At 47.0% G+C, this 14,946-nt stretch overlaps 1 protein-coding gene across 1 annotated transcript in view; it reads left to right on the forward strand.

Moving 5' to 3' along the window:
- Positions 1 to 756: 756 nt before the first annotated feature.
- ARFGEF3 (ARFGEF family member 3) overlaps positions 757 to 14,946 on the forward strand; it is a 236,678-nt gene continuing 222,488 nt past the window's right edge. Inside the window, exon 1 of the mRNA XM_030198524.1 lies at positions 757 to 1,045. Coding sequence (XP_030054384.1) covers positions 961 to 1,045 — 85 coding nt within the window. The 5' untranslated portion in view covers positions 757 to 960. The remainder of the gene's footprint in view (positions 1,046 to 14,946) is intronic.

Raw genomic sequence — 14,946 nt, forward strand, 5'->3', positions numbered from 1 at the left:
GACACGCATTGAGGGGAACTGACATGTGAGATATGGTGTCACTCCCATCCTAAACGCACGAAACACCAAGAATTTTTAATTTGACCTGATAGGGGAGGGGACTGGCTGCCAATAATGACTTTTAAGTACATGGTCAAACCTACTTGAAAAACAGGAGTAGAATGGCCAAATTCGGCAGAGTTTGAAGCCGACGAATAGAATACTGATTGATGTATGCCAGAATAAGTGACATTAATCCTGCATTTCATAAATCATAGCTCCTTGCCACTTTTTTTTAAAACAAACTTTATTCAAATTTCATATTATACAGACAAGCAAAAAAGAAAGAAGAAAATGCATCTCAATTGGCAGGGCTTATTAAAGTTCTTGTTACAAATCACTAGAGTGGAATGCAATCCAATTTCTAGTGGTTTCCAAACTTCAGCTACAAAAGATAAGGAGTTCGACTGCTCCTTACCTTTAAATATATATGCCTCTTCTGTACATAGTAAAATATTAACATGGATTACAGTACACACACACCTCACCTGGCTCAGCCCATTCTGACCCGGACATGGGCGGCTCGTCATCTCGTTGTCCTCCCCTTTCTCTATTCCAGCACAGCTCAACCCGGTCACGAGGCAGACGCGACCAATCGGGGTCCGGACCCTTTCTCTTCCCGGGTAATCCCGCTCCAGGAAATCCGCTTCCACGTTTTTCTCCCCCTCCCTTAGGCTCCGGCTGTCATCTCTCCGCTGTGGGTTGCAGAGCTCGTCGTCTGTAGACGAGGCCCCGCCCACTCCGGCCCCCTGCCCCTGGGAGCACCTCCCACCCTCTGCCTGGGCTGATTCAGCACTAGCTGCTGCTATGGGGATGCTACTGCCGGCCGCTGGACTCGTCTAGAGAGGGATCCGCCGCTCTCTCTTGTTCTCTGTCCTCCTGCTTCTCTCCGGAGGTGGCTCCTGAGGGATCGGTTGCAACATGGAAGAGACACTGCGAAAGCTCCAGAAGGAAGCGTCAGGCAACAAACACAAAACGCTGAAGGAGAGCTGCACGGCGGCGATCGGTAAGCTGGGACGGGGGAGCTCGGTGCCTCTTCTTCCCCATTGCTGCGATGTTCCCTGGGCATCCAGGGAAGCCGCGACTACACCCGATGCCAAAAAGCATGCTTTGATTTATTGTCGAGGAGTATCGCTTTTAGGAACTTGTGATTGCGTACCTGGAAAATATGCGTCTTAGAATGAATGAATATATATATAATATATATATTTTTTACAAGCACATGGAAAGACTGCAAAGTCAAAACCTATGCCTATTTTCCTTTTCTTTTTTGATGTTGGTATTCGCAGAGCGGAAATATAGCACTATATCTGCACCACGTTGGAACCAGTAATACATACGGTGTAGAATTACCTATCAAATTTATTTACTTTCCTGCAGCGCCAGGTCATCAAAGAATCTGCTTGCCCGATTTTTTTTTTTTTTTTTGTGGATTTAGGGGATTAACACACAGAGGCCGTCGGATGCTCTCTTGTTGCTGGAGGGTTGCACTTGTCACCCCGTGCAGGCAACTGAGCTGAGCAGTAGGCTGAAGGCCAGTGTTTTTGTCCCTAGCGAGGGGATGTTGGATTCCTGCCCTAATACTAATTAAAACGCGGTATTTATAACAGTGCTGATGGTCATGTGGAAAAATGTCGAGAGAAATATAGGGTTCGAAGCGGTATAGAAATGTTAAAAAAAAATAGTGGTAGTCATCACCATTCTCATCTCTCACGAACTGCTGGTGAGTAATAGTAAGGTAGAGGTGCTTTAGAGAAATTCGGATATTATGTTTATTGCAGTAACAAATATTCATGTCTCAGCAGAATACATCCATACAGCAAATGTGATGGGGAAGACATTGAACAAGCCTGTGTAAAATGAAAACCTAAAAAGAAATCCTTCATTTTAGGTTTTCATTTTACACAGGCTTGTTCAAGCCTATTTAGTTATAAAGTAACATACAGTACTGTGCTGTTAATACATGTCAAGCCCTATTTTGCTAGTGGCTGTAAGTGAGAAATGGACATTCAGATTGGGATGTTTGTATTTCCCAGGCATTATACTATTTATACTAGAAGCTGTGTTGAACACGAGTATGCTCAGAACAAAGGGTCTTAGAAATATTATATACAGATTTTTTCCTGTCCTGATTTTTTTCACAACACACATCAAGTGGAGAAAAAAGACCTCAGCATATCAAGTGTTGTGCCTATATGTATAGCAAAAGCTCCAATGGGTAAATCAGCTACAGCTTTAATCGGGAACAGAAACAAAATTGTAATAGCGTTATATAGGAACACAACTACATAAACAACTAAGCTGATCGCTTAACTAATATCCAGAAGGTACTTAGCTTCAATGAATATATACTGGGCCTATAGCTCAGCTTTCCTCATACTCTGTGAGGAAAGTGAAGTATAGGAGCCAACCTTTCGTAATTATTGGGGGTGCTAAGCCCAATGGAAATAACCCCTCCCTCGACACATACAAGGAAGTTTCTCAATATTGGGAGTGCTCAAGCACCCACAGAGTCGGCTCCTATGAAGTACCTTGTGGATATTAAGTGATCTGCTTAGCTTTTTATGTGATTGTGTTCCTATATATAACACTGTTGCAGTTTTGTACTTGTTCCTGACTGAACCTGATTTATCCAGTGGAGTGTTTTTTTTCTCACCTATGATAGTGAAGTGTCTTGTGTTGCTATACATATCAACACTTGATATGCTGAGGTCTTTTTTTTTTTTGTCTCCACTTGGTGTATATTGTGAAAAAATCAGGACAGGAAAATCTGTATATAGTATTTCTAAGTGACTTTGTTGTGAGCCTTCTATTATTATGTCTCTTGCTCAAGTGTTATTCAGTTCTTGAACACGAGGATGCTAGCAAACACACATGCATTTGTTGGCATGTATGTCAGGACCAGGGATTCTATAAAAATACACGTAGAAAAAAAAAAGAGTGACAGCACTCGGCAACTTCCATGTGCATACGTGAAATCACTATTTCCACATTTATTTATTATAAATATTTATTTACTGCCTTTTTGAAGGAATTCACTCAAAGGCAGTGTACAGCAAGAATAAGTCAAACATAAGCAAAAGACAATTACAGCAGTAAAAATATTCAAACAATACAAAGTATGGCATAGTATACTACATTAAAATGTCAACACAATACACAATACAACATTTTAATAGAGAGCATAGGGTGTAAGCAAAGATGGAACATATAAGATAGAGTAACAGGAGTAAGAAAATAAGGGACTAGTTAAAGAGTTGCAAATGAGGTCAGAAAGGCGCTTGAACATTATCTTGGCTAGGTACGAGTGGATAAACATTCCCTGTTATACTATCCTGCTTATAATCGAACGAGAAAAACGCCCAAGTTCCGACCTAAATCGGGAGATGGACGTTTATCTCACAAAAACGAATAATGCGGTATAATCGAAAGCCGAACTTGGACGTTTTCAACTGCACTCCATCGCGGAAGCGTACAAAGTTGACGGGGGCGTGTCAGAGGCGTGGTGAAGACGGGACTGGGGCATGGTTATCACCCGAACAGAGATGGGCGCCTTTCGCCGATAATGGGAAAAAAGTATGCGTTTTTAGCTAGAATTTAGGACACTTTTCCTGGACCCTGTTTTTTCACGAATAAGGCCCCAAAAAGTGCCCTAAATGACCAGATGACCACTGGAGGGAATCGGGGATGACCTCCCCTGACTCCCCAAGTGGTCACTACCCCCTCCCACCACAAAAAATGATGTTTCACAACTTTTTATTTTCACCCTCAAATGTCATACCCACCTCCCTGGACGTCTATTTTTTGCGAAAATACGGTTCAGTCCGCCCCTTCACGGACCCGTTCTCGGAGATAAATGCCCATGGAGATAGACGTTTTCGTTCGATTATGTCCCTCCATGTGTAGCTGGTGTCATTTACTTTTGTTAAAGGCCTGGTAGAAGAGCCAGGCTTTCATCTGCTTCCTACTATTTTTTTTTTATTGCATTTGTATCCCACATTTTCCCCACCTCTTTGTAGGCTCAATGTGGCTTACAATACATCATGAATAGTGGACATATACAAGAAAATAAACATTTAGTATTACATAAGGATCTTGGGTAGCATGATAATGATAATGATAAAGCATGATAGTGGTTTAAGAAGCAAATATCGTAAGGCAATACTGGATATATGTGTAGGAGTTCACATTTGTTGATCTTTGTGGTATGCCTTGTTAAAGGGATGGGTCTTCAGTAGTTTGCGGAAGTTAGTTAGTTGATAGATCGTTTTTAAGTTGCGCGGCAGCGCATTCCAGAATTGTGTGCTCAAGTAGGAGAAGGTTGACGCATGCGTTAGTTTGTATTTTAGACCTTTACAGTTGGGGAAGTGAAGATTGGGGAATGTACGCAGTGCTGTACACTTGAACATGAAGAGACAGTCCCTGCTCGACAGAGCTTATAATCTAATTAGGACTGACAAAGAGGACAAATAAGAGATAGGGGAATTACTAAGGTGGGGGTGATAAGGGTACTGAACAAGTGAGTAAGGGTTAGGAGTTAAAAGCAGCATCAAAAAGGTGGGCTTTTAGCCTAGATTTGAATGCGGCCAGAGATGGAGCTTGACGTACTTGCTCAGGAAGTCTATTCCAGTCATATGGTGCAGCAAGATAAAAGGAGCGGAGTCTGGAGTTAGTGGTGGAGGAGAAGGGTGCAGATAAGAGAGATTTACCCAGTGAATGGAGTTCCCGGGGAGGAATGTAGGGAAAGATGAGAGTGGAGAGGTACTGAGCAGCTGCAGAGTGAATGCACTTATAGGTCAATAAGAGGAGTTTGAACTGTATGAGGAAAGGGATAGGAAGCCAGTGAAGTGACTTGAGGAGAGGGCTAATATGAGCATAATGACACTGCTTCCTGAAGCAGTCTTGTGTTAAGTGAAGCCTTTCAGGGAGTGCATTCCATGTAATTGCTGACAACTTCTTCTACATATGTGTCAATATTTATACTTATAGGGCCAGATTCTGTAAATTGTTCCCAGTTAGGCACCATATAAAATCAGCTCTAAGCGCTATTCAGTAATGGACGCATACCCTTTATCGAATTTCGGTTAGCGCCGATTCCTGCACCTAACATTGGGCACCAAACGTAGATCATCTGAAACCTGGTGTAGTTCTGGCGCCCTTCTCGTGTGCAGAAATGGATGTATACTGTAACAGTGCGCCCAACAGTTAGCAATGCCCCTGACCTGTCCATGCCCGTCTAGTGGCCAGCACTCTTTTTGGCCACATGTGAGAAAATGTAGGCAAGATTCTTTATAGCAGTGTTTCCCAAGTCCAATCCTGGAGTACCCCCCTTTGCCATTCAGGTTTTCAGGATATCCACAATGTATATCATGAACTTGATTTGCATGCACTGCCTCCATTATAGGCAAGTCTCTTCCATGCACCTTCATTGTGGATATCCTGAAAACCCAACTGGCAAGAGGTACTCCAGGACCGCACTTGGGGAAACACTGTTTTATAGAATCGCTCATAAGCGGTTGCACGCGCAACTTCAAATAGTGCCAATTAGTGCTAATTGTTAGCACTCAATTACTGGTTGTTAATAGTTTATTACCTAATTTAGTTGTGTGTACAACTCCTGATCGTACTCAAATATGCCCAAATAGAGGCATCCTTTATAGAATCCAGGGGAGAGTGGGAAAATTATGGGGGCAGTTCTAAAATTGGGCACCGCAATTAGGCGGCCACTTTACACGGGCTGTGAGCCTATTCTGTTACCGCACTTACACACACAAATGCTAGTATACTATACATTTAAGCACACAGTAGGCGCTTACCACCCCCCCAATTCTAGAAAAGTCGGGAAAAACTGTGTGCGCACAATTTAATTGAATTAGGTAATTGGCACCATAATTAAAACAATTATCGGTGCTAATTAGATTAATTGGAAGTTACATTCATAAATACAGGCTTGAGATTAGCGCTTAAATTTTACGCATGACTTCAAAAGGGTGTGGAAATGGGAGGGCTATGGGCAGAACGGGGGTGTTCCTAACATTTATGCGGGTTGTCATGGAATGAGTGGGGATATGGTGCCTAAGTTAGCTGTGATTCCTGGGTGTTGGTGCTACTCTGTAACTTTAAGCGTGGTTTATAGAATAGCGCTGTTCTCATTTCTGATTTTTTGGCACCTTATGTAGAATTCACCTCAACATTTAGGCAACCTGTTACAAAATCAGGGAGTATAAGTGAAGCCAGTTAGCTGAGAAGTTGGCAAAGGGTTTTTTTGTTTGTTTTTATTTAGAAGGTAAACCTAATAAATGGACGATTAAGGGCAATAACCCCCTCGGTCCCTGGCCAAAAGGAGAATGTTTTCTGAAAGTTGCTCTTGCTTCACAGGAGGTGCCAAAGGTGACGGAAATTATTTTTATTTTATCTATCAATGGCATAGTCAAAGTGGGGGCTTTGGGAGCCAGGGGGCCCCCTGCACTTTGGTCTCAGGCCCCCTCCAAACATATAGCTCCCATTAAATGGCTGGCGGGAATACTGAAGCCCCGCCAGCCAAAGAAATTTGTTGCCAAGCTGCTCCCTTCCTCCTCGCGGTGCTTCAGTACAGAAGAAGTTGGCAGCGTGTCTCCAGCTGATGATGCCTCAGCTCCTTGCACTTGCTCAGTTTGCACAAGAACAGAGCATGCTCAAGGTGACCTGGCTTCCACTGCTGGAGGTACGCCACCAACATCTGTACTGAAGCAGTGCGAGGTCGAGGTTTGGCAGGTGGGTCTTCGTCATTCCTGCCAGGAAAGGTATTATTTTGGGCACACGGGGGGGGGGGGGGGGGGGGGGAGAGAAGGGAATTAATCCTCCCTCCCTCCCCCGGTAATTGCAGGGCTAGTTATGCCCCTGATATGTATTTCCCATTGTAAACTGGGAAATACATTTAATATTTTGGTCTGCCTGTGACACGCCCCCTTGAAACCTCCTGTGTTCCAGCCTTCTGCACGGGTACATAGCAGCTTTCTGAAATTACTATTTATATGTTTACATGTGTGCATGCTGCTACACACACATGTTGCTGTTTCTAAAATGGCCTCCTTTGTGCGCAAGAAATCCATTCCTATTTCCGATAGAGGGATTGCTCTTAGTCCAGAGAAGAAAACAGTGACAGGTGTGTTTTGCTGCCTACACAGTTTAGCCAGCGATCTGTAAAGGAGGAATGTGTCTGGGGCTTTGTGAGAGTCTGTAGGCAGTGCAGTGCTGTGGTAAGATTGTGGTGAGAGCTGCCATTCCAGCTTCCATCCTCATTGCTTCTTGTTGCTATCTCTGTTCAGTTTTTACCCTGTCAAGAACTCCTGTGTTTTAAAAATATTTTTCATACTGCATGGACTTCCATACTACGTAGACTTACAAGTAAGTCTGTGTGCTTTGAAAGTGAGCACCTTAGTCTGTTGGTATTCCTGCTCTGACATACAAAGTCACATTTAGAGCTATGTATGTCTGTGCTGTGTATATATGTTTGTTGGAGGCTGGAGGAGTAGCCTAGTGGTTAGTGCAGTGGACTTTGGTCCTGGGGAACTGAGTTCGATTCCCACTGCAGCTCCTCGTGACTCTGGGCAAGTCACTTAACCCTCCATTGCCCCTGGTACAAAATAAGTACCTGAATATATGTAAACCGCTTTGAATGTAGTTGCAAAAACCTCAGAAAGGTGGTATATCAAGTCCCATTTCCCTTTCCCTATTTGAAATTCTAGATGGAATGTTGCTACAATTGGAGATTCTAGATGGAATGTTGCTACTATTGGAGATTCTGCATGGAATGTTGCTATTCCACCAGCAACATTCCATGTAAGAAGCCTGCCCTTGCAGGACGTCAGACTCACAGAAACAGAAGCCTGCACGGCCGCATTGCTGATCTGCAAGGGCAGGCTTCTACATGGAATGTTGGTAGTGGAGGAGTAGCCTAGTGGGTAGTGCAGTGGACTTTGATCCTGGGGAACTGAGTTTGATTCCCGCTGCAGCTCCTTGTGACTCTGGGCAAGTCACTTAACCCTCCATTGCCCCTGGTACAAAATAAGTACCTGAATATATGTAAACTGCTTTGAATGTAGCTGCTAAAAAACCTCAGAAAGGTAGTATATCAAGTCCCATTTCCCTTTCCCTAATAGGTTTAGATCTCAGGGAATGGGTCTGATCTCTGGAGGCTAGAATAGCAGACTTGGAGGAGCTGAGGCAGACAGAGAGGTCTGTAAGTTATATAGAAGCAACAACAGCAGCAAAGGTTTGTATAGTGCTATCAAAAAGCTCTGAGGTACTGCCAATACCAGTGCCTTAGAGTTGTTTGACAGTGCTATACAAACCAGTGGCGTAGCTACGTGGGCCCCCGTAGATTTGGCCCTGGACCCTCCTGCCGAGGACCCTCTTGACCCTCCCCCGCCACCGCCTACCTTTGCTGACGGGGGACCCCAACCCCTGCCAGCCGAGGTCCTCTTCTTCCGGCGCAAGGCTTCGTTCTATTTCTGAGTTGTACGTGCAGGACGTCAGACTCAGAAACAGAACGAAGCCTTGCGCCGGAAGAAGAGGACCTCGGCTGGCGGGGGTTGGGGTCCCCTGGGCGGGGGAGGGTTGGCAGCGGGAGGTGGGGGTGGAGAGGGTCGGCGGCGGGGGGGGTCAAAGTTGGTGGCGGCGATGGTCGGCAATGGCGGGGAGGGGGGTCAGCAGCACCGGGGGGGGGGGGGGGGCTAAAATGTGCCCTGAGGCTGTGGACCCCCCTCCCACCGAAGTCTAGCTACGCCCCTGATACAAATGGTGGAAGTTCACGTGTTTGCACAATGTTTGTCAGGTGTGCAGTATCGGTACTAATTTTGCCCCCAATTTCAGTTTACTTGCATTACCATTTGTTCATTAAGAGAGTGTTGGTACAGACTCCTGATGCAGGCCTTACGGCCGAAACACGATTCATGTTGAGTCTTCGTTACCCACCAATAAAGTTTCTACACCACACCGTTTGCTCTGGGACTTTTTTGTCACCTTTGCTGTTGTAGCTTCTATATAACTTTCTGCCATAACTTCTTGATTTCTGATTGCATAGCTGATATCTGTGGGCTTAATACCTTGCACCCCTTTTTCCCAATCTGAGCTACATATTCAGCGACACAAGTTATTTCCCTGCCCAAATCACTTCCAATCTAAGTTGTACGTGAGGCAGCCGAGGAGAAACAGGATTTGATCCCTGGCTTCCCTGGTTCAAACCATCTTCTCTAAACATAATTTGCTGCAGAGATGGCAAGTTCCCCAGTTCTAGGCTGAAGAGTTTTTGGCCAGTCCTAATTTTGAATTTATATCCCAAAGCAGTGTGGAATTTGTGATGCCTGATCCTTCCCATTGAAAACAGAGCTGCAAATGCAAGAAATCCAGGACTGTCCGAAAATCTCTACCCTGGAATTGGGTTACTTGTCATCTTTGCTGCTCCTCTTTTTTTTCTTTCTTTCCTTTTTATTTATTTATTTTATTTTAAGACAAAGAAGCAATACAGCCCAACCTCCCCCCCCCCCCAAAAAAAAAAAAAAAGTACATGCTACTAACAAAGTAATTCTTCAGTATGTGTCTTAGAGCAATCAACTGATCTTCATGTGACCCTCACATATCTACTCACCCCCCCTTGCCCACCCAACTTAGTAATCAAGAGGAGGAGCAGCAGCAGGAACCAAGCAGTTCAGAAACAGGATCTAAGCCAAGTGTCCTGGGCTGAAAGCCCCTTATGGAGATTCAGTTGTACGCTCAGTCCAACCAATGTAAGCCTCCCACACCTTAGGAAACAGAAGCAGTCTGTTCCTGCGAAGGGCAGTAAGCTTAGACATCAAATATACATAGTTCACCCTTAGTTTGACCTGAAGAAGACCAGGGACCTCCAGCTGCATTTAGGCTGATGCCAACACCAGGCGACCGGCCGTGAAGATCTGGTGCACCAGACAGGGTTGCCTGACACTTAACTCGGAAGGGCCAACATTAAGCAGAAAGCTGGCCATCATCTGCGCCACACGCACTCCATTCTACTCCACCCCATATACCACCCTAGCCACACTGTGACCCCCTATAGCAGAAGTTTTCAACCCAGCCTTGGGGCACACCTAGCCAGTTGGGGTTTTCAGGATATCCCCACTGAATTCAACAGGGATATCCTGAAAACCTCAACTGGCTAAATGTGCCCTGAGGACTGGGTTGAAAATCCCTGCCCTGTGGTAACACCTGTTAATAACAGTAATTTATTTTAATAGTAGATTTGTATTTGGGCTATTTGGCAAAAGCTTGTGGGTCCAATTTTTTCCAGACACCGTGTATATGCACCAGATGTAAAGAGCACTTACCCCAAGCCTGGTCTGAGGGCCACAACCCAGACTAGTTTTCGAGAATCTCATGAATCCAATCTAAAATCTTCTCCCAGAAATGATGGTATCCTCTTCTTTCTCCCCACACAGTAGAGAATAGTCACATGGTAGTAGCACTTTCTTGTGAACGACTGAAATACATGCAAATTTGGGACAGGAAAACAATCTCAATGCTGGCCATTAGCACACAGGGTACATAGCAGAGTTTTAAAAGACTGAAGGACCGAAAGTGTTCGGGGGGGGGGGGGGGGGGGGGGGAAGTTCTGAATGAATGAAAGAAATGAAAATTTACGAGAGGAACGAACACAATCTGAATGCCGGGCATTTGGACACAGGGTAGATAGGACACTTTAAAAAAAAAATGAAGGACGTGAAAGTGTTACATCTTGGGGGAGGGGTGAGGAGGAAAGCGGTGGGATATCCGGATACTGGGCATTAGGGCCACGGGGGTGCATAGACTTTTGAAAGCCTTAAGGAACCCAAAGTGTGGGAAGGAGGAGGAAAATGAGGGGAGGGATCGGGGTGAGGGGCATTAGGAACAGGGGAGGGGGCCCTGCCACACATTCTCATTCTCACACACATACTGTCACACAGACAGTCTCACTCTGTCACACACCCGCACATTCACTCTGGCTCTCTCTCTGAAACATACACACTCCCAGGAAAACCTTGCTAGCGCCCGTTTCATTCGTTCCAGAAACGGGCCTTTTTTACTAGTTTATTAATAACTAGTAAAAAAGGCCCGTTTCTGACACAAATGAAACGGGCGCTAGCAAGGTTTTCCTCGGAGTGTGTATGTTTGGGAGAGTGTATGTGAGAGTGACTGTTTGAGAGTCAGAGTGAAAGTGTGAGTCCAATCCATGCTCCTCTGTCACCTGGCCCCTCCATTCATCCCTATCCAGCAATTCCGCTCTCTCCCTGAGGCCTGCCCTGCAATCCATATGCATCCATGGCCATCTGTCCCCTCCATTCATCCCTATCCAGCAATTCCCCTGTCCCTGAGTCCTGCCCTTCCAATCCATGGCCATCCATGCTCCTTTGTCACCTGGCCCCTCCATTCATCCCTATCCAGCAATTCCCCTCTCTCCCTGAGGCCTGCCCTGCAATCCATATCCATCCATGGCCATCTGTCCCTGTCGCGTCCCTCACCTGTGCCGCTTCTCCGTCGGGCATGCCACGCTGTCAGGGTGTCGCAGGGAGTGTTGGCCAGGAGAGGTGGTCGGGCACCAAGCCCCTGCGTCGCACCGCTGGGATCCTGTCTGCAGTCTGGGCTGCTCCGGCCCTCCGGTCCGCTTCGGTGGCGGCGGGGAGACGCCGGCCAGGTGGACAGGGCCGGCGTTCCCCGAGAAAGGGATCCCTTGCAGGCGCGGAGCCTCAGAGGAACGATGTCACTCCCCACAACGTCCGGATTGGCCGATCGCGGCTGACTCCGCCCCCTGCTTCTGGCCGGCCAATCCGGGGCTGTTGAGTCACGGTTGTGGGTAGCTCCGCCTCCTTTCAGCTGTTACCGGTCCTCCTAATGGGGAGGGCTATTTAGGAGCAGCAAAGCAGAACTCTCATTGCTTCGGCTTCTGCTTTGGTGGATTCTGTGGCGTTGGATTCTTCCTGGATTGCTCTTGCTTTGAAACTTGCCTGGACCTGGACTTTGCTTTTGTTTGCAGCCTGCCTTGAAACTTGCCTGGACCTGGACTTTGCTTTTGTTTGCAGCCTGCCTTGAAACTTGCCTGGACCTGGACTTTGCTTCTGTTCGCAGCCTGCCCTGAAACTTGCCTGGACCTGGACTTTGCTTTTGTTTGCAGCCTGCCTTGAAACTTGCCTGGACCTGGACTTTGCTTTTGTTTGCAGCCTGCCTTGAAACTTGCCTGGACCTGGACTTTGCTTTTGTTTGCAGCCTGCCTTGAAACTTGCCTGGACCTGGACTTTGCTTTTGTTTGCAGCCTGCCCTGAAACTTGCCTGGACCTGGACTTTGCTTCTGTTACCACCTGCCTTGTGTTTGCCTGGACCTGGGCTGTGCTCTGGTTCGTCCCCTGCTCTGAGGCTTGCCTGGTCTTGGACTTTGTTCCTGCTTCTCATCTGCCCTGGAAGTCTCACCTGTGTCTACACTCCTCTGACTTCCTGAGGAGTTGTTGCCTCACTCTCCAGGTAAGATCAGGATTGTCCGGCTGCCTAACTCCGTTCAGCACAGGGGCTCACTTTCTGAGGGTCAAGGGCTGACAGTAAGCCGAAGCCATGAGCTCGCCGGATAAGCCTGATTTGACCGACCTGGCCCAAGCTCTTCAACAGCAGCAGGCCCAGCTTAATAGACTTTCGGGAGTCCTTCAAGATGTATGCTCACAGATGTCGGCCCAGCGCAGTCCGACTACTGGTGCCAGCCGAGCAACTCCACCCCAGCTTCCCTTCCGTCTACCTGAGCCTCCCCGGTTTGACGGTACACCTGCCGCCTGCCGCGGGTTTTTGAACCAATGCCAAATGCTCTTTGACATGCAACCTGCTTCATTCCCTACAGACAGAGCCAAGATTACGTACATCATCTCGCTATTGTCTGGGTCAGCCCTGGCATGGGCCTCACCCTTGTGGGAACAACAGGACCCTCTTCTTTCTGATCTGGGAGAGTTCTTGCGGAGGTTTCGCATGGTGTTTGACGTCCCGGGACGCCCTTCCTCCGCAGCTAGTGAACTGCTGCGTATTCAGCAAGGAAGCAGTTCAGTCGGAGCCTTTGCTATCCAATTTCGTACTCTAGCTGCAGAGCTGAAGTGGAATCAAGAGGCCCTCACGGCGATTTTTTGGCAAGGTCTGAACGGGCGTATCAAGGATGAGTTGGCTGGTCGGGAGGTTCCTAGTACATTGGATGCACTTATTTCCCTCTGTGTCCGGATTGATGTTCGATTCCAGGAGCGAGCACGAGAACAAGGAACTTCGCGTCCGCCTCGAAGAACTTCTCCTCCTAGGCGACGGCCCACGTCTCCTCAGGGTGCGTCAAGATCAACCACAGAGGGGTCCGAAGAACCTATGGTGATTGGCAGACATCGTCTTTCAGCCGTTGAGAGGGCCCATAGACGAAACCATAGACTTTGCCTTTATTGTGGTAAACCTGGTCACTTTGTGAAGGAGTGTCCCAATAAGCCGGGAAATGCCTAGACCCAAGCCCTGGGGAAGGGGTGGCGTTGGGTCATTCGAATTTCCTTCCAGATAACTTGATTTCTGTGCCCATAATTCTCCTTTGGCGTGACTTCAGGGTAAACACTTTAGCTCTGTTGGACTCTGGAGCGGGAGGTAACTTTATTGATGCATCTCTTCTTAAGAAGCTGGGTGAACCTGCAGTGCCTTGTAGACCCGCGCTGCAGGTAACGTCCATTCATGGCTCGGCTCTGCCTCATCTTGTTACCCAGCTCAACGCACCACTGAAGATGCAGGTGGGTCTCTTGCATCATGAAGAGATCCAATTTTTTATTTTGCCCCATGCTATCCATCCTGTTATCCTAGGGTTACCCTGGTTACGTCTACACGCACCCAGCATCAACTGGCCGACTGGGGAGATCAGTCAATGGAGTAAACGTTGTTTTGAGGTCTTCCTGACTCCTGTGGAACCTCCTCCTAGAAGCATTGCCGCCTCACCTGGGATTCTTCGACCTTATGAAGCTTGTCTTCCTGAGGAATATAGTGACTTTCAAGATGTTTTTGATGCACGGGAGGCTGACTCCCTCCCTCCCCATCGCCCCTTTGACTGTTCTATTGATTTACTGCCGGGCAAGATGCCTCCTAGGGGACGATTATATACTCTGTCCAGAACTGAGTCGGCTGCTATGCGGCAATACATTCATGAGAATCTTGCCAAGGGATTTATTCGACCCTCCTCCTCCCCGGCTGGTGCGGGTTTTTTTTTTTGTGTCCAAAAAAGACGGGTCGCTGAGACCTTGTATTGACTATCGAGGACTGAATGCTATCACGATTAAGAACCGCTATCCCCTTCCTCTAATCCCTGAGTTGTTTGATCGTCTTCAGGGGGCGGTTATCTTCACCAAGTTGGATCTCCGAGGTGCATACAATTTGATCCGCATTCGTGAGGGGGATGAGTGGAAGACTGCATTTAATACTCACGAAGGCCACTTTGAATACCGGGTCATGCCTTTCGGCCTGTGTAATGCCCCAGCTGTTTTTCAGGACTTTATTAATTTCATTTTCCGGGATTTACTGTATTCATCCGTTATTGTCTATTTGGATGATATCCTTATCTTCTCTGCTTCTCCTCAGGATCATCCAGGGCACGTGCGCACGGTGCTCCAACGCCTTCGGGCTCATCGACTGTTTGCCAAGTTGGAGAAATGTGCATTTCACCAGTCGACTATTCCTTTTCTGGGACATATTATCTCCGCCGATGGCCTTCAGATGGACCCTGCTAAGCTTCAGGCTATCCAAGATTGGCCCCGGCCTCAAGGACTTCGGGCCTTGCAGAGGTTCCTTGGTTTCGCCAATTACTACAGACAGTTTATTCCACATTATTCTTTGATTACAGCTCCTTTGACAGCTTTAACCAGAAAAGGGGCC

The sequence above is a fragment of the Microcaecilia unicolor genome, chromosome 3 (assembly GCF_901765095.1).
Source record: "Microcaecilia unicolor chromosome 3, aMicUni1.1, whole genome shotgun sequence".
NCBI lineage: Eukaryota > Metazoa > Chordata > Amphibia > Gymnophiona > Siphonopidae > Microcaecilia > Microcaecilia unicolor.